This window comes from Plecotus auritus (assembly GCF_963455305.1).
Source record: "Plecotus auritus genome assembly, chromosome: 11".
Lineage (NCBI taxonomy): Eukaryota > Metazoa > Chordata > Mammalia > Chiroptera > Vespertilionidae > Plecotus > Plecotus auritus.
Genome location: NC_137777.1, coordinates 667,235 through 689,465, shown reverse-complemented (window position 1 = coordinate 689,465; position 22,231 = coordinate 667,235). Strand labels below are relative to the sequence as shown.

The window sequence follows — 22,231 nt, the reverse complement described above, 5'->3', positions numbered from 1 at the left end:
GGGTTCCAGTTGCTCCACATCCTCGTCAACACACCACTGTCACTCCTCTAACACGGAACCCAGCCCAGGGGTGCACGTGTGTCTGTATCTCGTCCTGCGTGGCGGGGCTGAGCACCTTTTCACATGCGTGTTGCCACTGGTATCATCCCCGTGATGTGTCTGTTCCCGACTTTTGCCCACATTTTTGTTGCTGTTAGTTCTCACCTGAGGATATTTTCCCATTAATTTTTTTTAGAGAGAATGGGAGGAAGGGGGAGAGACACAGAGAGAGAAACACTGATGGGAGAGACATCCATTGGTTGCCTCCCACACATACCCTGACCAGGGCCAGGGATCGAGCCTGCAACCGAGGTACATGCCCTTGGCCGAAATTGAACCCGGGACCCTTCCGTGTGTGGGCTGGCGCTCTTATCCACTGAGCCAAGCTGGCGAGGGCGTGAGCAGCTCGTTGAGAGAACGAAGCGGGAGAGCTGTGCAAGGAATGAGGAGCTGGCAGCAAGATTTTCCAAGTGACTCTTATTGAAGCGTAACTTACACACCAATATGTCCCACAAGCACGTGCCCAGGAGGATGAGCTTCCACAGAGAAAGGAGCAGCGGCCGACCTGCGGGCACTGTGACTGCCAGCAGATTCTTAAGCCTGGAAGGTGCGATGGGCGATATACAGCGTTTGGAGGGTTGGGGGGAAGGTAAAGATACGGTCTTCATGAATTAGGAGCTTAAATGTGCATGTCAGCACCGCTCAGATAACCACTGAAAAAGACAAGCGCCATTTCTACAAAGTAGAGACGCAAATGAAATGGGGGAGTCCAACTGAAACACAAAATGAGAAAGAAAATTCAGAAACACTAAAATAAACGGATAAAAAGCAATCCTGCTATTAATACTGCAGCTCAACCACTATAAACGTACCACCCTGTGGTCCAAAATCATCGCTTCAAAATTCTTAAAGTCCGTGTGTGATTACGGGGGAGAAACTGACCAATGCCTACTGAGTGGCATTCCTACTTCACAGGAAGCACTGGGCCGGAGCGTGGGGAGGACCCCAGAGGGCAGGGTTTCTACCAGCTTCCTCTGTGTTCTCCCCGCCCCCCCGCCCGCCCCCGCCGCCCCGCCCCCGAGTCCCGCTGCTCCTAACAAGCAGCAGCTTCGTTTTGAACCTGTGCTCTCAAGTCCTGCCACGCGGCCCAGGTCCCGTTCCAGTTCCCCAGGCCTCTCCATCCCAAGGGTCATCTCATTTGGGCCCTCAGATGCCCGGGCTGAAGAGGCCCTGCCTCCCATACACCGCACTCTCCTCCGAACCTCCCCTCTGTGCTCAGGATGAGGTCGCTGTCCTGGGGCCAGCGCCGAGGGTAAGCCAGGCGGCCTCCTGGCACAGCCACCGTGAACATGCACAACACCTAAGGGACATCGTACCCGGCCTGTGCATCGTACCCGGCCTGGGACCGACAACTCAATGTGGTCAGCTGGCAAACGGGGTGGCCAGAGGGCACTGTGGGGACAACTGACGACACTTTAATGTGAACCGAGGACTAGCTGGTACCATTTCTCCACACTGACTTCCGGACCCGCATCATTGGGTTGCAGGGATGGAGAACGGCCCTGTCCTTGGGAAACACTATAAGGATGTAGAGGTGAAGGGGCAGGACCTAGCGAACCTCATCTGAAATGTATGGGGCGGGGGGTGGGGGGAGGTGGGGGGGGGGCGGGGGGAGAGCGCACGCACACACACACACACAGCCCGCAAGAGGTAGAAAGCTGCTGGTGCGTCCAGATAAACGGTATACGAGACTTCACTGTACCAGTCTTGCAACTTTTCTCTAAATTTGAAATTACATTGAAATAAAAAAAGTACCCGACCCCCACAAGGGGTTAAACAGAAAATCCGTGGCTTCTCAGGGTGCTCCCAACCGCAGCCGACACTGGCCCTCCGGACCACAAGGCACACTCACCCCAGGCCCCTGTTCTGCCCTCACCACCTGCCCATGCCCCCATGCCCGTCTCTGCCACCACTGTCAGCCCTGGTGGGCAGGACGCCGATGTCCCCGACTCTCTCTGGCCCTGGCCCTGCAGGAGCAGCCGAGCCGGCCATGGTGGGGAGGGATGCTGGATCCGGCTGACGGGGTGAAGGGCATCAAGCTACCTTGCAGCCTGGAAAGGAGTAAGTGGCCCGGAGCTGGCAGGCGGTGCCACAGAGGTGTGTGGGGGGGGGGGGGGGGGCGGTCACATTTTTATTAACAACCGCACTCACCAGCTAGCTTCCTGCACGCCGGTCTCCCCACCCTGGACTCCTTCCAGGCGGGTTCAGTCTGCCGTGTCAGTGTCCACAGTCTCCTTCAACTGGCTCGACCCCGGGACAGAGTGAGCAGAGGGGGTGGAGCTCTGTAAGGCCGCACGGAATGAGGACCGCGAAGGGATCCTGGAGCCGTGGCGGGACTGGATCAAGGATGAGACCCGCGAGCCATGGCCGGACAGGGCCAGGGAGCCCGGGCGGGACAGGGCCAAGGATGGTACTTGGGAGTCCCTTTTCGACCGGTCCTGGGAATGGAATTGTGACCCCGCCTTCGGCGAGGCCAGCGACGGGACCGTGGAGCCCACACGCAGCGAGATCACTGACGGGGCCCGAGAGACGGTGATAGAAGAGACCTGGGACGGGTTCCGAGAGGCCTCGAACCAGGAGCCTGTGGCGGAGATGGAGGAGTCTGTGCCGGAGGCTAAGGACCCCAGGCGCGAGGTGGACTGCGGTTGACACAGCTCCGGGCCTCCGGGCCCCCGGCGCAGCCAACCGTGCACGCGCGCCAGGTCCCACGTGTCCTGGTGCTCGCTCCACAGCTGCTCGCGCTGCAGCAGCAGCTGGCGCCGCATGTCGTGCAGCAGGTGGGCCCGGCGCAGCAGCCGTAGCAGCTCCTCCCGCAGCCGCCCGTTGTCCGCCTTGATGGTCTGCGTGTGCGCGACGAGCGCGCGCGCCGCCTCCCTCTCCGCGCGACGCGCCAGGGACTGCACCCGCAGGCGCGCCTCCCGCTCGAAGGCCGCCTTGTCCTCCAGGAAGCGCCGCTTGACGCGGTGGAGCAGCTGCGTGTGCTCCACGCGCATGTGCAGCAACTCGCGCTCCAGCGTCCGGATCCGCGCCAGCTGTTCCAGCTGCAGCTCCTGCGGCGGCGGCGGCGGCAGCGCGGGTCAGCACGCGCCCAGCCCACCCGGCCCCACCCGCCCTGCGCACGCGCACTGGCCCGCCCACGGCGCACGCGCACTGGCCTTGTAGGGCTGCAGCTCCTGCACCTGCCGCGCCATGTGCGCCGCGCGCGCCTCCATCTCCTGCAGCTGCGCGCGCACGCCGTCCTCGCGCCCGTGGTAGAGCGCCTCCAGCTCGGCGCGCTGGCTGTGGATCTGCGCCAGGTCCACGCGGTTCTGCTCCTCCAGGCGCACCGTGGCGTTGGCGCAGCGCTGCGCGTGCGTGCTCACGTAGGTGGCGTAGAAGCGGTTCTCGTCGCGCAGGCGCAGCGCCTCGCCGTCCAGGAGGATGTTCTCCTGCAGCACCTGGTCCACGCACTTCTCGTAGGCGTCCAGCTGCTGCGTGAGCAGCCGGTACTCGCGCAGCAGGTACTGCGCCCGCTCCGACAGCCGCGCCTCGGCACCCTCTGCCGGCCGACTCTCGCGCTTCTTTTTGGGCGCCATGAGCCCCGGCCTGGGGCAGAGGGACGCGTGAGGGCTCGCCCGCAGCCCGCTCCCCCACCCGGCCCTGCTCCTCCGCAGCCCGAAGACTCTAGCGGGTGGGGCGTGTCTCAGGGTCGGGGAAGGCAGAATCAGGGGTATGTGAGGAATCGGGAGTCGGGGCCCGTGGCCAACCTTTACTCGTGGGCTTTTTTGGGACCGTGGCCATCCGTCGGGTGCGCCCACCTCGAGTATTGTTGGCGTTCAGTCCCTACGGTCTCCACGGAGACAGAACTTAGCCGCCCTCCCCCACTATCACCCCGTTGCTAGGGTAACAGCCCTACTCCCCTCTCCCCCCTCCAATCCCCCAATTCCCTCACTCAAAGTTGATACCTGACACGGTGTGTGCCCCGCACAGGTCAGACCCCAACGGGGACTTTGGCTTCTGGCAGTCGGGCTGATCCCGCCTCCAGGCGCCGCAGGTTGGCCATTCACCGCCACGGCCGCACCTGCACGGCACGTGTGGCGGCGCCTCTTAAAATTACCAACACAACGGAGGCGTTTCCCTTCGTGTAAAAAATGTGTTTTATAAGTAAAGACAAAATGGCATGAACTTCAAGACAACGCAGAATCTTTATTTTAACATTAAAATATTAAAGACACAGCCCGGCTGGCGTGGCTCAGTGGTTGAGCGTCGACCTATGAACCAGGAGGTCATAATTCGATTCCAGTCAAGGGCACACGCCGGGGTTGCGGGCTCAATCTCCAGTGTGGGGTGTGTAGGAGGCAGCCGATCAGCGATTCTCTCTCATCACTGTTTGTCTCTCTCCCTCTCCCTTCCTCTCTGAAATCAATAAAAATATATTTTTTTAAAAAAGTATAAAAGAGCCAAAACCGGTTTGGCTCAGTGGATAGAGCGTCAGCCTGTGGACTGAAAGGTCCCAGGTTCGATTCCGGTCAAGGGCACGTAACTTGGTTGCGGGCACATCCCCAGTAGGGAGTGTGCAGGAGGCAGCTGATCGATGTTTCTCTCTCATTGATGTTTCTGACTCTCTATCCCTCTCCCTTCCTCTCTGTAAAATATCAATAAAATATATTTAAAAAAAAGTATCAAAGAGACATGGCTCATAACCTAAAACAGCATCTGAGCGATGGCCTTAAAGGATACGAACTTTTAATATGATATTGGTGCCTGACTTACAGAAAATTGACAGAAGTCCAACTAGAATCAGGGAAAACAGAAAACTTTGAACCTGCAAGTGGGGGCTTTCCTGAGGCCATTTGGTTTTGTTTTGTTTTAAATTTTTTAAAATATATTTTATTGACTTTCCACAGAGAGGAAGAGAGAGGGATAGAGAGCTAGAAACATCGATGAGAGAGAAATATCGATCAGCTGCCTCCTGCATACCCCCCACCGGGGATGTGCCCGCAACCAAGGCACATGCCCTTGACCGGAATCGAACCTGGGACCCCTCAGTCCGCAGGCCGACGCTCCATCCACTGAGCCAAACCAGCCAGGGCTCCTGAGGCCATTTGGGATGGTTCCCTCTAGCACAAGCCTGTCAAACTCGCCCCAGCAGGCCGCATGCCGGCCGGAGTTTGACATGCTTGCTCTAGCCGCTCTCCAGGGCCTGGCATTTACATACCAGGATCTCTGTCCCCAGGGGCAGCTGCCTGCACCGCCCTACACCTCACCACCCTCAAGGCCTGCCTGGGGCCGCTGTACCCATTGGACAGATTTAGAAACTGAGGCTGCAGAAAGTGGAGGCCTATTTCCATGACCCGTCTAGTCCTTCGCAGTCTGACTCTGTGCCTCCCAGGCAACGCTGTCTCTGTCTCTCCCCTCTCCCGGGGCTCCGGTGCGGCACACACAACTGTCACGGGAGGGTCTGGGTCACACTTGGCCTTTTCATTTTGTTGCTAGATGGAGGACTCGACCAGCACGTGACCAGGGCCCACCACCCTTCCCTGCCACGGCCACCTGGACCTGCGGCAATGCCAGAGACTGACCCACAGGGGCGGCCAGATGCTGGACAACGGTCAGAGGAAGGGACCCTGGGGCGTGGAAGTATGGATGCCCCAGCCCCACCCCAGTACGTCATCCCTCGATCAGAAGCACAGTCCTGATGGCGGTCACCACAGCAAAGGGGACGATGCCGAGGAGCATGAGTGGAGTTCAGGAGAGCCTGGCCGGTGTGGCTCAGTGGATAGAGCGTCGGCCTCCGGACCAAAGGGTCCCGGGTTCAATTCTGGTCAAGGGCATGGACCTCGGTGGTAGGCTCCTCCCTGGCCCAGGGCCCTGGTCTGGGTGCGTGCAGGAGGCAACCCATTGATGTGTTTCTCTCACATCGATGTTTGCCTCTGTCTTTCCCTCTCTCTTCCACTCTCTGTAAAGATCAATGGAAAAATATCCTGCCCTGACCGGTGTGGCTCAGTGGATAGAGCATCAGCCTGCGGACTGAAGGGTCCCAGGTTCGATTCCGGTCAAGGGCATGTACCTTGGTTGCGGGCACATCCCCAGAGGGGGGTGTGCAGGAGGCAGCTGATCGATGTTTCTCTCTCATCGATGTTTCTAACTCTCTTCCTCTCCCTTCCTCTCTGTAAAAAATCAATAAAATATATTTAAAATTAAAAAAAAGAAAAAAATATCCTTGGGTGAGGATTAACAAAAAATAAAATAAATAAAATAAAATAAAGCCCCTAGGTTAAACACATAATAGCAGATTTAAAAACAACTAATGGGTGAGTCAAATACCCACTAAAAAGTTGATATGATCATTGATTTGATAATTAAGTGTAATGACGTTCACTCTGCAGGTTGTTTTTTTTGGCTGAAATTTACTGATTTTGGAATCATGCTGCTTATTGGCCACATTCTCAGTGGCAAAATGGCAGGGTCAAGACCTCCTCCGGCTTGGGGTGCATGGGGGAGGCCGGGAAAGGAGGGGCTGCGGGGGGGGGTATGTTCACAGCCCCACTCCTGGCCTTGGGGTCTCCATGACCCGCTCTCATTCCCTTCAGTCTGCCCCCCCAATCAGCGGTCCTCCCTCCGCTCCCGTCGGCGAGCCTCCTCCCTGCCCTTTGCCCGTGTGGCTCTGGCTTTCCTCGACGTACCATTTCACCCAAGGGATCACGCGTGCTGGTGTGAGGCTGCTAAGAGCAAAGGCTCGCCGTCTTGTCCGTGTCGGGTTTGGGAGAAATGGGCTCTCCCTTCATGGCAATCAGTCCAGCCACATTTCATCGTGTATTCAAAGGACAGCTTCTTACTGGCTTTCCCTCTGGCTTGTACACTTTCCATTTCAGTGATTCCTACTCGGACCTCTCTTTTTTCCTCATTTCTACCTACGCTGGGTTTAATGTCCTCCTGGTTTTCTAGCTGCTGATGGTGGGAACTCACACTTTCCTAATACAAGCATTTACGCAGGGGTGGGCAAACTTTGTGACTCGAGGGCCACAATGGGTTCTTAAACTGGACCGGAGGGCCGAAATAAAAGCATGGATGGAGTGTTTGTGTGAACTAATATAAATTCAAAGTAAAGGAGCGAAGGGGAGAGCGAGAGAACCGGATAGAACAGCCGGATCCGGCCCGCGGGCCGTAGTTTGCCCACAGCTGATTTAGATCCATCAGTGTCCCTCTCAGCTGCATCCATGCTTTCTGAGGTTATCGTCCTTCATTACCTTTCCGGGTCAGAATGGTTTCTAATTCCCCACATCACTTTGTGACACCTGGCTCATTTACAGGTGTGTTGTATGAAACTCCGAATCCTTTTTTGGGGGGGAGAGAGGGGGAGTGTTCCAAATATATTTGTTTATTTCTGTTTCAATTCTGGGGGAGCAGAGACCATAATTGGGCACCGCTGGGGCTGGCGTGGCCCCCTGTCCCCAAACAGCTCCGCGTGGAGGGGCTGCCTGCGAGTGACACCCCAACCATCAGCCCACCTTCTAGATCCCGGAGGGTGAAAGGACCCCCACCCCACACCCCCCAGGCCTAGGCGCCGCCCGTGCAAAAAGGCCCGGAGTTGGCGCGAAGGTCCTGGAGGCTGCGGAGGCTCCTTGGGGCAAAGGCGGAGAAGGGCACCTGTTCGCGGGACCGGGGTTCGCGAAGGGGGTCAGGGGGCGGGGCTTGTGCTGCAGACTCCGCCCCTAGCCTCCGCGCAGGCGCCACGGAGGCGCCGCCGCCGGTTCCCAAGGCAACGGGGCTCAACAGTTCCCGCCCCGCCGGTTTGTGCAGCCTCGGCGCCCACCGCCCGCATGTGCACGGCCGAGGTGGACGCGCACGTAGCCCAGCGATTCCTGCTGAAGCGGCGGCTCGGGAAGGGGGTGAGCGGGGCAGCGCCCGCGCGTCCGCGGTGCCAGGCCCCCCCCGCAAGGCCAGGCAGGGTCTGTCTCCTCCGCCTCCGTGGGGGCTGAGGCTGGCATCGTGCCTCCTCCACCCGCTGGAGGGGTGGCCTTGGGCGAGCGCCTGAGCCCCTCGGGCCTCAGTTTCCTGTAACAGGCCCCCCGCATGGCCTCCGCCGCCCGGGAAACTCGTCAGGGACACGGCTCTGGGTCCCGGTCCTCCTGCTCCCCAGCTCTGTCTCCCGGCGTCCACATCGCTCCCTGGGGGGCTGGACCCCCCGCCCTGTCCCAGTCTCTGAGGCGGGAGGGCAGGACGGGCCTGAGAGGATAAACGCGGTGGACGTGCCTGGGGAACCCGAGCGTGTGTGAGCCCACGCGTGTTTGTGATCGTGAGTGAGCACGTGGGATTGTGCAGGAGTGTGTATGTGAAGCTGTGCGAGTGCGTGTGTGTGTGTGTGTGTGTGTGTGTGTGTTCCGGGGGGAGGGGCGGTGCACACAGCAAGTGCAAAGGCCCGAGGTCAGATCCTGCTTGACTTTGGGGGGACAGGGTTGCTGAGACGGGATCTGTGACGGGGGACGGGCGGATCATGGGAGCCCTGGCTTCTACCTTTAGCGACACAGGGAGTGGTCGCAGCCGTTGGTGCAGGTCACAAGGCTCACCTGCCTGCTGTGGAGGATGGGGGTGGGGGTGGGGGGCAAGGGAGAGCAGTGGGGGGGGCGGTTAGCCTCCACTAGCCAGGCGGGACTTGATGGAGCTCAGCCCGCAGTGATTGGATTCTAAGGATTCTGCAGGAACAGCCAGTAGGGTTTGCTGACCGGCTGGACGGAGAAGGGTCCTGTCCCCACCCCAACCCTCCCTGGCCTCCATCTCCCCTTGCTGCCTGCCACCCCCTTCCCCCCTCGGAAAGATGCTGGGGTCCTGAGCAGCCTGCAGAGGCCGGTGCCTCACCCAGAGCCTTGGCCCTCATCCTACCCCTCCCAGCAGCCAGAGCAGGAGGTCGGGGGGGGGGGGGCGCGGGGGGACGATGCCAACCTCAGTCCCCACTGAGGTGGAGGAGACAGGGTGGGGACAGGTGGCTGACCTCCCTGCTCCCCAGGCCTATGGAATCGTGTGGAAGGCGGTGGATCGGAGGACTGGCGAGGTCGTGGCCATCAAGAAAATCTTCGATGCCTTTAGGGATAAGACAGATGCCCAGGTAATGGAGAGTGGCGAAGGGCGAGGGCAGGGCAGGCCGTGGGCTGGCCCCCTGCCTTGGGCCTGAAGCGGTCCCCACGGTCCAGTGGGTGTGGGTGAAGAGCCTTTGGGCCCTGCTGGCTTTGCACACACGTGTGTTTCTGCCTCGTTCCAGAGAACATTCCGGGAAATCATGCTGCTCCAGGTGCGTGGCCGAGGCATCTGCCACTTCCCCGGGCGCAGTCTCCCCAAAAGGAGGGAGCCGGGCCCCTCCACCCCAGAACACAGCTGCTGGCTCTCTCCCCAGGAATTGGGGGACCATCCAAACATCGTTAGGCTCCTGGATGTGATCCGGGCGGAGAATGACAGGGACATATACCTGGTGTTTGAGTTTATGGGTGAGTGAGGCCTCGGCAGCCCCCAGCCTCACCTCTGCCCTAGCCTGAGACCCCCCTCCGGTGGCCTGGCTCCCTCTGAATGTCCCTCCACTGCCCAGGTCCCTGCCGTGGCCGGCACCCGCACCGTGGGCAGTGTCCTGTGTCCAAGGACAAACGGTTGGGCTGACGGCAGTAACCCCCTTGACCCCATCCCCAGAGGCCCCTGCTTTGTCCACTGTTCACAGCTCCTTTCCCTTTTTCTGCTCATTTTATAAAACAAAGGCCCCGCCCTGGCTGGTTTCACTCCGTGGAAGGAGCGTTGGCCTGTGGACTGAAGGGTCCCGAGTTCGATGCCCGTCAAGGGCACAAGCCTCTGTTGCAGGCTCCACCCCGGCCCTGATGGGGCCTGGGCAAAGGCAACCAATCGCGGTGTCTTCCCCCTCCCTTCCACTCTCTCTCAAAACCAATGGGACAATACCCTCCGTGAGGATTAACCAAAAAAATCAAAATAAAGCAAAGGCACAAAGTAATTAAAAATAATTCCACAGACTTGTTGCTGTACCAACAGTGCGCAGGCCCGAGCTGCCCGCAGGCCCCCTGGGAGGTGTGCGCTGCGGCCCAGGGCGTGGCCCTGCGATGGCCATCGGGGACCCGGGCGCGCAGGCCCTGGGCCCGCAGAGGTGCCCCGAGCGCTTCCAAGTGGGACAGACGGAGCTGCTCTCCCCAGGACCCCTGGGCTAACCAGACCCCCACTGCTGCCTCGCGTGCCCCCCAGACACGGACCTGAACGCCGTCATCGGCAAGGGCACGCTGCTGAAGGACGTGCACAAGCGCTACATCTTCTACCAGCTGCTGCGGGCCGCCATGTTCCTCCACTCGGGCCGCGTCATCCACCGCGACCAGAAGGTGCCACCCCGCCCGGCCCACTGCCCCGCCCCCTTCCACCGAGCCCGGCCCACTGCCCCCCACCGTGTGCTCCGCCCCAGCCCCGCCCCCTTCCACCGAGCCCCGCCCCCTTCCACCGAGCCCGGCCCACTGCCCCCACCCTGTGCTCCGCCCCCGCCCCGCCCCCTTCCACCGAGCCCGGCCCACTGCCCCCCACCGTGTGCCCCGCCCCAGCCCCGCCCCCTTCCACCGAGCCCCGCCCCCTTCCACCGAGCCCGGCCCACTGCCCCCACCCTGTGCTCCGCCCCCGCCCCGCCCCCTTCCACCGAGCCCGGCCCACTGCCCCCCCACTGTGTGCCCCGCCCCCTTCCACCGAGCCCCGCCCCCTTCCACCGAGCCCGGCCCACTGCCCCCACCCTGTGCTCCGCCCCCGCCCCGCCCCCTTCCACCGAGCCCGGCCCACTGCCCCCCACTGTGTGCCCCGCCCCCCTTCCACCGAGCCCCGCCCCCTTCCACCGAGCCCGGCCCACTGCCCTCCACCGTGTGCCCCGCCCCCGCCCCGCCCCCTTCCACCGAGCCCGGCCCACTGCCCCCCACTGTGTGCCCCGCCCCCCTTCCACCGAGCCCCGCCCCCTTCCACCGAGCCCGGCCCACTGCCCTCCACCGTGTGCCCCGCCCCCGCCCCGCCCCCTTCCACCGAGCCCGGCCCACTGCCCCCCACCGTGTGCCCGCCCCAGCCCCGCCCCCTTCCACCGAGCCCGGCCCACTGCCCCCCACCGTGTGCCCCGCTCCCCTTCCACCGAGCCCGGCCCACTGCCCCCCACCCTGTGCCCCGCCCCCCCTCCACCGAGCCCGGCCCACTGCCCCCCACCCTGTGCCCCGCCCCCGCCCCGCCCCCTTCCACCGAGCCTGGCCCACTGCCCTCCACCGTGTGCCCCGCCCCAGCCCCGCCCCAGCCCCGCCCCCTTCCACCGAGCCCGGCCCACTGCCCCCCCACCGTGTGCCCCGCCCCCTTCCACAGAGCCCGGCCCACTGCCCCCCCCCCGACTGTGTACCCCGCCCCCTTCCACAGAGCCCAGCCCACTGCCCCCCCCCCGACTGTGTGCCCCGCCCCCTTCCACAGAGCCCAGCCCACTGCCCCCCCCCGACTGTGTGCCCCGCCCCCTTCCACCGAGCCCGGCCCACTGCCCCCCCACCATATGCCCCGCCCCCGCCGGCCCCCCCTCCACCGAGCCCGGCCCACCGCCCTGAGCCACCTCCTCCCGCAGCCATCCAACGTCCTCCTGGATGCCAGCTGCCTGGTGAAGCTCTGCGACTTTGGCCTCGCTCGCCCCCTCGGTGGCCTCCCCGAGGGGCCCGACGAGGGCCAGCCCCTGACGGAGTACGTGGCCACGCGCTGGTACCGGGCTCCAGAGGTGCTGCTGTCCTCCAGCTGGTAACGCGACACCCTCCTTCCTGTCGCCACCTCCCCAGGCAGCGCCCCCCCCCTTGCCCAGCAGAGCCTCCAGGCCCAGGCCCCGCAGGTGTCCTCACCCACCCGCCCCTTCCCAGCACTGGGCCCCGCCCCCTTGAGCGGCCTCTCCCACGCCCCTCTGCCCAGGTATACGCCAGGGGTGGACCTGTGGAGCCTGGGCTGCATCCTGGGAGAGATGCTCCGGGGGAAGGCCCTGTTCCCCGGCACGTCCACCCTCCACCAGCTGGAGCTGATCCTGCAGACCGTCCCACCGCCTGACCAGGAGGGTGCGTGCACAAGGCCCTGGGAGGCGGCCCACAGGCCAGGACTTGGGGGCAGGATGCCAGGGGCCCAGAAACCTCGGGAAGACGGGAAAAGGGGGGAGCTGATGGGGGTGTCAGGGAGCAACTGTGCAGCCTGCAACGCAGGCAGGGCCTGGCCACGGGGTTCCCCAGGGTCCAGCTCCCAGGGCTGCTCCATCACCCCCTCCCTCCTTACCTCACACCTTCTGGCGTTCATCTCCCCGCCCCCCCAGATCTCCTGGCTCTCGGCTCAGGCTACAGAGCCTCTATCCTGCAGCACCTGGGGACCCGGTGAGTCAGGGGCTGGGCCCGGACTCCCGCCGCTTCCCGTGTCCCCGCTGAGCAGGCCAGACCCCAGCCCAGCCACCGCGGGTCACGCTAAAGAGGGCTCCAGTGAGTGGGTGGGGGGTGGACAGAAGGGGACGGGAAGTAAGGCCCGGATCTGGTGACCCCCCCACCCCCCCCCCTCGCCAGGCTGCCTGAGTCCTGAATGGGTGGAGGGGATCCAGAGACAGTTAAGTGGGGCCCGGCAAAGGGTGGAGCCTGGGCCAGGTGCGGATGTGGGGGGGGCCCGGATCTGGACAGGACGGGACTCGTGGCCCCGCAGGCCCCGGCAGGAGCTGGACGCCCTCCTGCCCCCGGACACGCCCCCCGAGGCCCTGGACCTCCTCCGGCGACTCCTGGTGTTTGCCCCCCACAAGCGGCTGAGCGCGGCCCAGGCCCTGCAGCACCCCTACGTGCAGAGGTAGGGGGGGAGGGCCTGCCCCCCGCTGCCCCCCAGGCTGTCAGGGAGGCTGGTGGACCGCAGCCCGGGCCTCGCCCCTTCCCGTACCCGCCTCGTGGGCTCCCGCAGGTTCCACTGCCCGGCCCGCGAGTGGGCGCTGGAGGCGGAGGTGCGGCTCCCGGTGCACGAAGGAGTCCAGCTCTCGGCCCCCGAGTATCGCAGCCGCCTCTACCAGGTGCTCCGGGCGTGGCCTCCACCAGCCCCGCCCCCGCCGCCCCCAGGGCCGGCCCCCGCGCCGCCAGCGCCCCTCTGAGCGTCTCCCTCCCGCAGATGATCCTGGAGCGCAGGGGCGGCAGCCGCCTCCCCAGGGAGAAGGGCCAGGGGGACGCACCGGTGCCAACCGCGGGTCCCCCGGGGGCAGAGCTCAGCGCCTCCGGGCCCCAGGCGTGCGCGCTCCAACCCAGAGCCGCCCCCCCGCCGCCCGCGCAGGACCGCGGACACAGGCCGCAGAACAGACCCGCTCACGGTGCGTAATGTGAGCGGCCGGACCCTCAGGTGTGGGTGTGGGACCACCCTCGTCCGCGCCCACACTCCTCACCGCCGGCTGATATCCGACCCACAGACGCCCCCGGCGGAGCCAAGAGCGTCCCCAGGCAGAACTCGGCGCCCCCGCTCCAGCCTCCGCCCCCGAGAGGCCGGGGAAGCGGTGAAAGGCCCCCCGGGGCGACGGCGGAGCCCCCATCGTGGGTAGGTGGTGTAGGGTGGGCACGGGAGGACCCTCTGCGGTGCCTTCCTGGGGCGCACAGCACCGGCCGGCGGTGACCCCCCGACACGTGCCTCCCAGACGAAGCCCCGCGCACAGGCAGCGCCCTCCCTGGCCTCGCAGGCCGCCGCGCAGGTGGCCGTCCAGGCTCTGATCCGGAACGACCGGGACCCTGGCCACGGGGCGAGGGCGGCCGGCGCGCGACGGGTGAGCCCGTCCCCCTTAGCCCTCCTTCCTCCGTGTCCCCCTCTTTGGGCCCCTCCCCGCCCTCTCACCTGGACCCCGACTTCGCGCAGGTCCCTCTGGCGCGTCCCGGGGAGGCCCGGCCGGGCCGCAGGATGTTCAGCGCCTCAGCCTCACAGGGAGTCCAGGGGGCCGCGCGGGCCGCGCTCGGGGGCTACTCCCAGGCATATGGCACCGTCTGCCACTCCGCGCTGGGCCGCCTGCCCCTGCTCCCTGGACACCATGTGTGAGCCTCACTCCCCGACGGCTCCCCAACCCGGCGCCCCAGGATTTGCCCCCCAAGTCACGCCCCCTCTTTGCTTGGCCCCATGGGAGTCCCAGGAGGCTTGTCCAGCGGCGCCCACTCCAGCCCCATCACCTCCTCCAATAAAGTCGTCTGTCCCCAGCCTGCCGGCCAGTCCTTCCTCCTCAGAGGATCCCCGAGTCCTCGCACCCCTTTCCTGGAGCCCATGCCCTCTCGAACCCCCTGTTGTTACCCTGCGGCTCCCGTCTCCCCCGCACCCAGCCTCTCCCTCAAGGCTCAGGGCACCTGAGGGGCCTGCCTGTGGGGAGCATAGGCTAAAGGGTGCAATAGGTAGTGAGGTGGTTGTATACATTTGGGAATGTGCTAGAATATTCTGTGCTGGTGTTTTATTACCATCAAAACGTTAAGAATCACAGTTGAGGAGCTGTGTCACTCAGCAAGACAAGGGGGTGCAGACAGGAGGCTCCGAGGGCCCCAGCCACTGGCCTCTGCTGGCCAGAAGGGTCCCCCGTAGGCCCTCCCTAAGCACCAGGCCACATGGAAACATTTGTCAGCAAACGCCAGCTCATCCAGCTCCACGTGACCTTTGCCACCCAAGGACAAGTCCTTGCTGCCACCCCTCCCTGGGCGGTTGCTTTGGTCACCAAACCATGAGCTGTCGGGGTGTGAACGTGCACCCCGAGTCGGAACTGCGGCCTTCGCTCAGTGGCCTGTTTCTTAAACCCTTTCCCATTCTGGGCGGTTGGGTTTCTTACACTTAAAACACCAAAAGCTATTGGAGAAGAAATGGCAGAAACACTCATTTCACAAGTGTAGCACCTGTGGCGGGAGACTTCCTAAGCACTTGGTGCCAAAGGGTGTCATTTCAAACCCAAAGTCACTGCCGGCGAGGACACAGGAAAGGTAAGCGGGCACGTGGGGCAGACTTGGCACGTTGGTGACCAAGAGGAGGGGATGCAGGGCAGGGTGGAGCTGGCGCCTGCAGGGCCAGGCCCACGCCCGGGGCTTGGACCGCTGGGACATCAATGGGCTGGGGCTCAGGTGCCGACTAGCCCATCCTCTACCCTCACCTGGACAGGTACAGGCACTCCACACCCAGCCCCTTTCTGGCTGACTGGCCATCAGGGCACGTGGGGACCCTTCTCGAGGCTGGGGCCCCACACCGTCCATCATTGAGGCTTGGTGCTGTGATCCTGGCTGAGGACCTTGCTGGAGGGGTGGCCAGGTCTGCTCAGGTCTGGGGGCAGGGCAGCCCTTCCAGGATCGCTCTGCTCCCCCCCACCCCCTGCCCTGCCTCCCTGCAGTGAGGATGGGCCGCCAAGCAAGTGGGCAGATGGACAGGGTGGGAAGTGAGCCTCCAGCGCCCACAGATGGAGATGGAGATGGGAGGTCCTGAGGCGGTGGGAGGCCCAGCGAGAGGACCAGGACGGGGCAGCCAGGAGACGTCAGAGAGGCAGCAGAGTGAAGGTGCGGCGTAGCCAGGAGGGTGGGCAGAGGGGAACCCTGAGACAGAAGCCCTGAGATGCGAGGTCCCCAGAGAAGCGGGGACGAAGGCACAAAGGGATGGGTCCCTGAGGTGCATGAAGGCCCAAAGAGGACCTGAAGCCCGAAAAGATGGGGGAGGCAGATGCCTGAGGAGGGGGAGGCGGGGCCTGGAGATGGAGGTGCTGACAAGAGAAGGGAGTCAGGGGAATAAGGCAGGGGCAGCGAGCGGTTGCAGCCCCAAAACGGAGAGGCCAGGGCAGGCACGGGGTGAGCCCCAGGGGGGCTGAGCTCTGGCTGTGCTCATCCGGGTTCCTAGCTTCTGCGCCCGCCCGAGGACCAATGCCCTGCTGGCAGGCAGCAGGGATGCGGAGACCCCAGCCGGGCTGCTGGGCCGGGACACTCACTTCTTGCTCTTGAACGTGCTCAGGATCTTGGGCATGAACTTGCCCACCTTGCTGTCCCTGGCGTCGTCCTCTGCCGGGCCCTCCCCTGCGCCTCCGCTGGGGCCGCCGGCCTCCTCCTTCTTGCAGAAGACCTCGAAGCGGCTGTACACGCGCTTCTCCTTGCGCATGCTCTCCATGCGGCGCAGCAGCCGGTCGCGTTCCTCGGCGCTGGCGGGCAGCGTGCGGCTCAGCCGGCCCTGGGCCCCCAGGCTGTCTGAGCGGAAGATGGCTGAACACTTGTCCTTGTCGGACATGTCAGGAGCCAGGCCACTGGCAGCCGGCGGGCGGCCCAGCTCCGGGCTGCTGTGGGCCGGAGAGGGAGTGGGGGCCCCGCGGTGCTTCTGGCCGTGGGCGCTGATCTGCTCCAGGATGGCTTTGGTGTCGTCCCGCAGGTTGCTGCTGTACAAGGCGTTGGCCGTGGCCGAGGCCATGCGCGCCCGCGGACCCCGCTCCTCCCCAGCGGCAGCCTCCGTGCTGTCTCCCCGGCTCAGCGAGGGCCGCCGGGGGCTCTCGGGCTGCCCGTTCTCCTGCGGTGCCGGGAAGCCGCCCTCATCCTCTGTGCGCCGCTCGCTCTTGGGGCTCAGCAGCTGCCGGAGGCGCAAGGAGCCCTTGCGCAGCACCTCCATGGGGCCGGTGGGCGTCTCCTCCGCAGGCCCGGCCTTCTGAGCCTCTCCCGAGAAGGTAAGGGTGAGGCTGCCCCTGCGCTCGGGCACGGGGGGCACTGGGCTGCCCCTGCGCTCGGGCACGGGGGGCACTGGGCTGCCTCTGCGCGTGGGAAACCCAGGAGTGGGACTCCCCTTCCGCTCGGGGTAGGCGGAAGTGGGGCTCCCTTTTGGCTCCGAGTGGGGTGCGTCCACCGGGGGGCTGTCCTGCCCTTGCAGGGAAGAGGAGAGGCCCTGGGTCAGGAGGAAGCGGGAGGGCAGCCTGTCGGGGCCAGGGCCGCTCCGGCCCAGCGTGTCGAGCAACTGGGCGGCCGTGAGCGAGGCGGACCCCGGCTGCCGCTCGGCCTCCTGGTGCAGCCGCTGCGTGAAGGAGTCGCGGAGGTCGAGCAGGCAGCTCTCGAGGCTGCGCCGCTCGGCCCCCGCGTTCCCCGACGCTGCCGCCTCCTCCCGCCACGCCTGGGACATGACGGCTTTGCTGTGGCTGGAGGCGGTGACTGCGGTGGCCGGGGCGCCGCTGGCGTCGCGCGCTGGACCCTTGTACTTCTCCAGGAGCTCGGCCACCTTGGTGGAGGCGGCGGAGCGGACGGCCTCGCCCCCGGGGCCTAGTGCCTCGTGTACCGCCTGCTCCTTCTGCAGCAGCTGCACCTTTTCGGTGGCGGCCCCGCCTGCGCCCTCCGCCTGCGACGCGAAGATGAGCGAGGAGCGAAGCCGGGAGCTGCGCTGGATCAGCGGGTTCAGGCGCGAGCGGAAAGAGTCCTGCTTGGCCAGGCCGGTCTCCTCTGTGCCCTCACGCTCCGGGCCCTCGCCACCCCCGCTGCCGGAGCCCTTGGCCGGGAATGGCAAGGGCATGCGTAAAGATGAGGGCAGCAGGTCCCCAGCGGTCCCCCGGCCCCCAGCAACCAGCACATCGTCATCATAGGCCTCGGAATCCATGGGCGCCGGCAGGCCCTCTTCGCCCGCGTCCTCCCCGTGGCAGCCGCTCAGGTAGGAGGCCAGGCGCCAGTGCCTCAGCCCCGCCCGCCCCTCCGGCCCAACCCTGCGCTCAGGCTCTGCCTGCAGCCCCGCCTCCGGGCCCAGCCTTGCCGCTGCCTGGCAGGGGAAACGTAGGCCCAGGTTGGGGCGCGGGGCTTCACTGGGTTCCAGGCCCCGGGGCCCGAAGGCCGGGTCTGAGCCATGGCGGACCTCGCGCGACTCACTGGACGGCACATAGTCCAGCCGCTGGTGGGTGTCCAGGCCCAGCTCCGGGAAACGGGGCCCAGCGCCCAGGGTGAAGTCCTCGGGGTCTGCGAAGCCGGGGCGGCCCGCGCGCAGCTTCTCGAACAGGCCCTGTGGGCGCCCCGAAGCAAACTGCGGGTCCCACTGGTAATGCTGCTGGTAGAGCTGGTCGCGGTGGAAGTGGCTGGTCTGGAAGCGGAAGTCGTCCCCGTGGGTGAGGAACGTCTGTCGGGACACCTGCCGCGCAGCCGCGAAGTTCTCCACGGCGCCCGTGCCGTCAGCGGCCGCGTAGCTGTGCCGCTTGAAGGAGTCCATCTCCAGGTGTCGGGCCTGGAAGAAGCCCCGCGGGCCTGCGAGCTCGGCACCGGGTCCGGCCTCCGCGTCCCACCTTCGCGACTGCAGCCGCAGCCCCATGTGCGGCTCCAGGGCGCCCCCGGGCATCCGCTGCGGCTCCTCCCGGCGGAAGGCCGACAGGAAGTGGCGGTCAGGGTCAAGGAAGGAGGGGAAGCCGAGGCCCTCTTCCCGGGCCGGCGGGAAGAGGAGGTGCGCTCGTTTGGGGAAGGAGAAAGGCGTGGGCGCCCCGGTCATCTGACTGGCCATCAGGGGCCCGGCCCCGGCGTATGGAGCCAGGGCATAAGCGTCCATGCGGGCCAACGCCCCGGCCGAGGGCACCAGTGGCTCAGACTGTGCGAAGAGGATGCGGAACTCCTCATCGAAACTGGAGACCAGCTCCCCCTGGAACACGTGCGCCAGGCTGCGGTGGATCTTCTCGAAGGACCACATGAAGCTGCGGGTGGGCGGGGCCAGAGTCAGGGGCGGAGCAGAGCCAGAGGGAGGGGCGGGGCCAGAGGGAGGGGCGGGGCTCCGCAGCCAGTGCCTGGGGGGGTCAAGTCTGCAAAGATGCAGGAGGGGCAGCTGGGCTACGGGGGGAGAGGCTCTGAGGAGGCGCCCCGTGGGGAGGTGCTGGGGCTGCGCACCTGTAGCTCCCACTCATCACCACGGCGCAATCCACCAAGAGGAACTTCTCCTTCACGTGGCCCTTGAAGGACTTGCCCGTTCGGCAGTAGTAGGTGGGGCCTGCCACAGTGCGCACCCGCAGGAACTAGGGAGGGAGAGGCGTTAGGCGGAGGGGTCTTCCCGCCTTCCCTGCCCCCCCACCCCCCACCCCGCTGCCGCCCGTCACTCACGTCCACATGGTGCAGGTTGACGCGGCATTTTCCCGCCGTGTCCAGGAAGTGCTGCGCGTTCATCTCATCCAGGAGAATGTAGACGGGGACGCGGCGCGCGGCAGCCTCCAGCACTTCGCTGAGGAGGTCCACGTCGGTGAACATGTCCATCACCACGGCCACCACCTGCGGGGTCCGGAAAGGCCCAAGGGCGAACCCGCTGCTGTCCCCCATCCTCCAGCCAAGCCCAGGGCCTACGAGTCACCCACAAACTGCAAAACCGCCATGGTCCTCCCAGGGGAGAGGGGTCCTGTCTGGCCGTGGGGTCAGGAGGGGGCTGTCAGAGGGGATGCAGGGCTGCTGGCCAGGTGGGTGGCCCATGATGGAGTGCTGGCAGGCACAGGGCCTGCGTCCTGCTGGGGGTGGCTGCTCCGGCCTGGGCAGAGGCAGGTGAAGTCCCTGTAGTCCCTCCCGCCCCACAGGTGTCTGGCCCCCCCGGCCCGGGGGCAGGGGGCAGAGGCATGGCCTTAAGCATCTGACCTGCTGCCTGTCTCGTGGTTTCACAGGTCCCTTTGCTGTTTACCAACTGCCTGGCGAGGGCAAGAAGCCCCAGCGCGGTCAAGGGCAGGGCTGGAGGTCACTGTCTGACAATAAACCCAGGCCAGGAGAGCACCGGCCAGGACCACGGACAAGCAAACGAGGCAGAGAGGCAGAGAGGCAGCCTGCAGCCTGGGGCAGCCAGCCCTGGGTGACCCTGGAGGTCGCCAGGATACCCTCGCAGCCGCTGGCCTCCCCCCGCCGGAGTTGCATGCTTCGAGGCCCAGCTCAGGCGGCCCTGCCCCCTGCCCCCAGGCCAGCGCACCTGCTGGGCAGAGCGGATCATCCTCCGAGCCTCATCCTTGATGCTGGGGCTGTCGGGGGGCGGTGGCTGCACCAGCGTTGTGACCTCCGTGCCCTGGAAGCCGAAGGTCAGCGGCCAGCCCAGGTCCAGCTCAGGCACCGCCTGGTCTGAGTTCACGGGCCAGTAGGTGCCCGAGGAGCCATCCATGTCCACGTCGGGAGGGCTGCCTTCGGGGGGCTCCGGGGCAACATACTGGGGGGGCCGCAGGTGGCGGCTCACGTGGTCCAGCTCCTCAGGACACAGGAAGTCGGGTGCCCCCTCGGATGCCAGGAAGCGGCTGTAGGCCTCAGGCCCGCCCTCCGCCAGCGCGTCCACTGCCAGGCGGTAGTGCTCTTTGTAGTGAGGTGGCAGGTACCCTGGTGCCAGGGGGTTGTCTCCCTGCGAGGAGCTCTGGGAACGACGGGCCATGTTGAGGCCGGGGGCCTGGGGGAGGCGCAGGAAGACGTTACCAGGGCTGGGGCCGGGCCCACTGCCCACCTGTGCAGGGTGTAAGGGCTGGCAGGGACCCTGGCTCCGGGCCCACTGCCCACCTGTGCAGGGTGTAAGGGCTGGCAGGGACCCTGGCTCCGGGCCCACTGCCCACCTGTGCAGGGTGGAAGGGCTGGCAGGGACCCTGGCTCCGGGCCCACTGCCCACCTGTGCAGGGTGGAAGGGCTGGCAGGGACCCTGGCTCCGGGCCCACTGCCCACCTGTGCAGGGTGTAAGGGCTGGCAGGGACCCTGGCTCCGGGCCCACTGCCCACTCATGCAGGGTGTAAGGGCTGGCAGGGACCCTGGCTCCGGGCCCACTGCCCACCTGTGCAGGGTGTAAGGGCTGGCAGGGACCCTGGCTCCGGGCCCACTGCCCACCTGTGCAGGGTGTAAGGGCTGGCAGGGACCCTGGCTCCGGGCCCACTGCCCACCTGTGCAGGGTGTAAGGGCTGGCAGGGACCCTGGCTCCGGGCCCACTGCCCACCTGTGCAGGGTGTAAGGGCTGGCAGGGACCCTGGCTCCAGGCCCACTGCCCACCTGTGCAGGGTGTAAGGGCTGGCAGGGACCCTGGCTGGGCTTGGCGTCCCGCCCAGGCCTGGAGGCCTTCGGGCACCCCAGACCCTAGGGTGTGCCCCAGCGGGGGGACGGCAGAGGATCAGCATGGGCTTTGCTGCCCCAGGACCCAGGGAGAGCCTGGGGCCCAGATTCCCGGCGGGACTCAGCGGCACCCCCCCACCTCAGGGCCGCTTCATAGCCTCGTGGCCCCACACTTCTGCTTGGTGCACCCTTTCATGTTTCACGGCTGCTGGTTTAAAGAAAACAACCCCGTCTGGGGTCTTTATGATGAGGTGCATGTTCTTCTCCCGACTTTATGACAATGCTGTTCTGTGGGTCCCTGGCCCTGCGCAGAGACAAGCCGAGTGGCCCACACCCCAGGCCACGCCCCTGCCTCCCCGGGTCCTTCCCTCCACCCTCGTGTGCAGCTGCCAGGCCTGGCCAGGGAAGGTTAGGCTGCGCCCCCAGCCCCACCTGGACCCACCCCACCCCACAGCCCGACTTCACAGATCTGCAGCCTCCTCCTGCCCGTGAGCCGAGTCCCGTCCCAGCCAAGTCTTTGTCACCACCCTGCTCCCGGCTTCCTTCCGGATGGAGTCGGAGCCCTTTGCTGTGACAGCAGGCTGTCTGTCCTGGCTCCCAACGAGCCTCTCCAACCACACCACGCGCCCCCACCTCACAGCCCTCAGGGCCCTGACTGGCCAGGCGGGGTCCCCTCCTGAGCTCCCAGGACCCACCTACAGTCCCCGTAACCACGTGGATACCTGTCCTCCCGCCCCAGCCCCTGCCCACCCCATGCCTGCTGCTCCTACCTAGCTCCAGCCTTGGACGTCGTGGTGGCTGGGGAAGCGGTCTGCTGGTCGGCCCACAGCGCACCCATCCCCACACGCAGTGGGTGAGGCGGACTGCATGGTCAGGGGCCAGCAGGAGATAGCTGCCTGACCATGGTGGGGTCAGCGCTCTTAGGCACAATGACCTGGGAACCTCTCGGTCCACTTCCCCTGGGGTGGGAGGTGACGGGGCCTGTGTGTCCTTCGGTCACCGGCAGAGCTGCTGCCTGGCCCTCCGACAGCCCCGTTAGCTGGCGCGGCCATGCGTCCTCCGGCACCAGGACCAGACTGAGGAGGGAGGGCCATGGGGAAGGGGGGCCGGTCCTGCTGTGCCAGGGTCCCCGTCCCACC

At 65.4% G+C, this 22,231-nt stretch overlaps 3 protein-coding genes across 6 annotated transcripts in view; 1 reads left to right on the top strand and 2 right to left on the bottom strand.

The window, feature by feature from the left end:
• Positions 1 to 652: 652 nt before the first annotated feature.
• On the bottom strand, positions 653 to 3,674 carry CCDC166 (coiled-coil domain containing 166; the record flags this gene model as incomplete). Its single annotated transcript, XM_080646479.1, has 3 exons — positions 653 to 812; positions 2,251 to 3,149; positions 3,255 to 3,674. The coding sequence occupies 2 exons, from the start codon at positions 3,672 to 3,674 to the stop codon at positions 2,304 to 2,306; spliced, it is 1,266 nt and encodes a 421-aa protein (XP_080502605.1). The 3' UTR covers positions 653 to 812; positions 2,251 to 2,303.
• A 4,166-nt stretch (positions 3,675 to 7,840) lies between these two features.
• Positions 7,841 to 14,269, top strand: MAPK15 (mitogen-activated protein kinase 15). Of its 2 annotated transcripts, XM_080646764.1 has the most exons (14): positions 7,841 to 7,970; positions 9,086 to 9,184; positions 9,338 to 9,367; positions 9,470 to 9,560; positions 10,315 to 10,445; positions 11,693 to 11,859; positions 12,025 to 12,164; positions 12,413 to 12,470; positions 12,787 to 12,924; positions 13,033 to 13,138; positions 13,234 to 13,429; positions 13,526 to 13,650; positions 13,748 to 13,873; positions 13,963 to 14,269. In XM_080646764.1, exons 1-14 carry the CDS (start codon positions 7,902 to 7,904, stop codon positions 14,137 to 14,139), a joined length of 1,653 nt encoding a protein of 550 aa, XP_080502890.1. In that variant the 5' UTR covers positions 7,841 to 7,901; the 3' UTR covers positions 14,140 to 14,269. The 2 variants fall into 2 exon arrangements, with proteins under 2 accessions (XP_080502890.1, XP_080502889.1); XM_080646763.1 differs by having other exon boundaries at positions 9,338 to 9,560.
• A 263-nt stretch (positions 14,270 to 14,532) lies between these two features.
• FAM83H (family with sequence similarity 83 member H) overlaps positions 14,533 to 22,231 on the bottom strand; it is a 10,386-nt gene continuing 2,687 nt past the window's right edge. Inside the window, exons 1-6 of one of the 3 annotated variants that reach the window (XM_080646296.1) lie at positions 21,863 to 22,222; positions 21,232 to 21,396; positions 19,987 to 20,448; positions 19,146 to 19,310; positions 18,936 to 19,060; positions 14,533 to 18,745 (exon numbers count right to left, since the gene is read on the bottom strand). In XM_080646296.1, the coding sequence (XP_080502422.1) occupies positions 16,039 to 18,745; positions 18,936 to 19,060; positions 19,146 to 19,310; positions 19,987 to 20,433 (3,444 nt within the window). In that variant the 5' untranslated portion in view covers positions 20,434 to 20,448; positions 21,232 to 21,396; positions 21,863 to 22,222 and the 3' untranslated portion in view covers positions 14,533 to 16,038. Of the gene's footprint in view, positions 18,746 to 18,935; positions 19,061 to 19,145; positions 19,311 to 19,986; positions 20,449 to 21,231; positions 21,397 to 21,862; positions 22,223 to 22,231 lie in introns of those variants that run through there. The other 2 variants (XM_080646297.1, XM_080646298.1) reach the window with 2 other exon arrangements.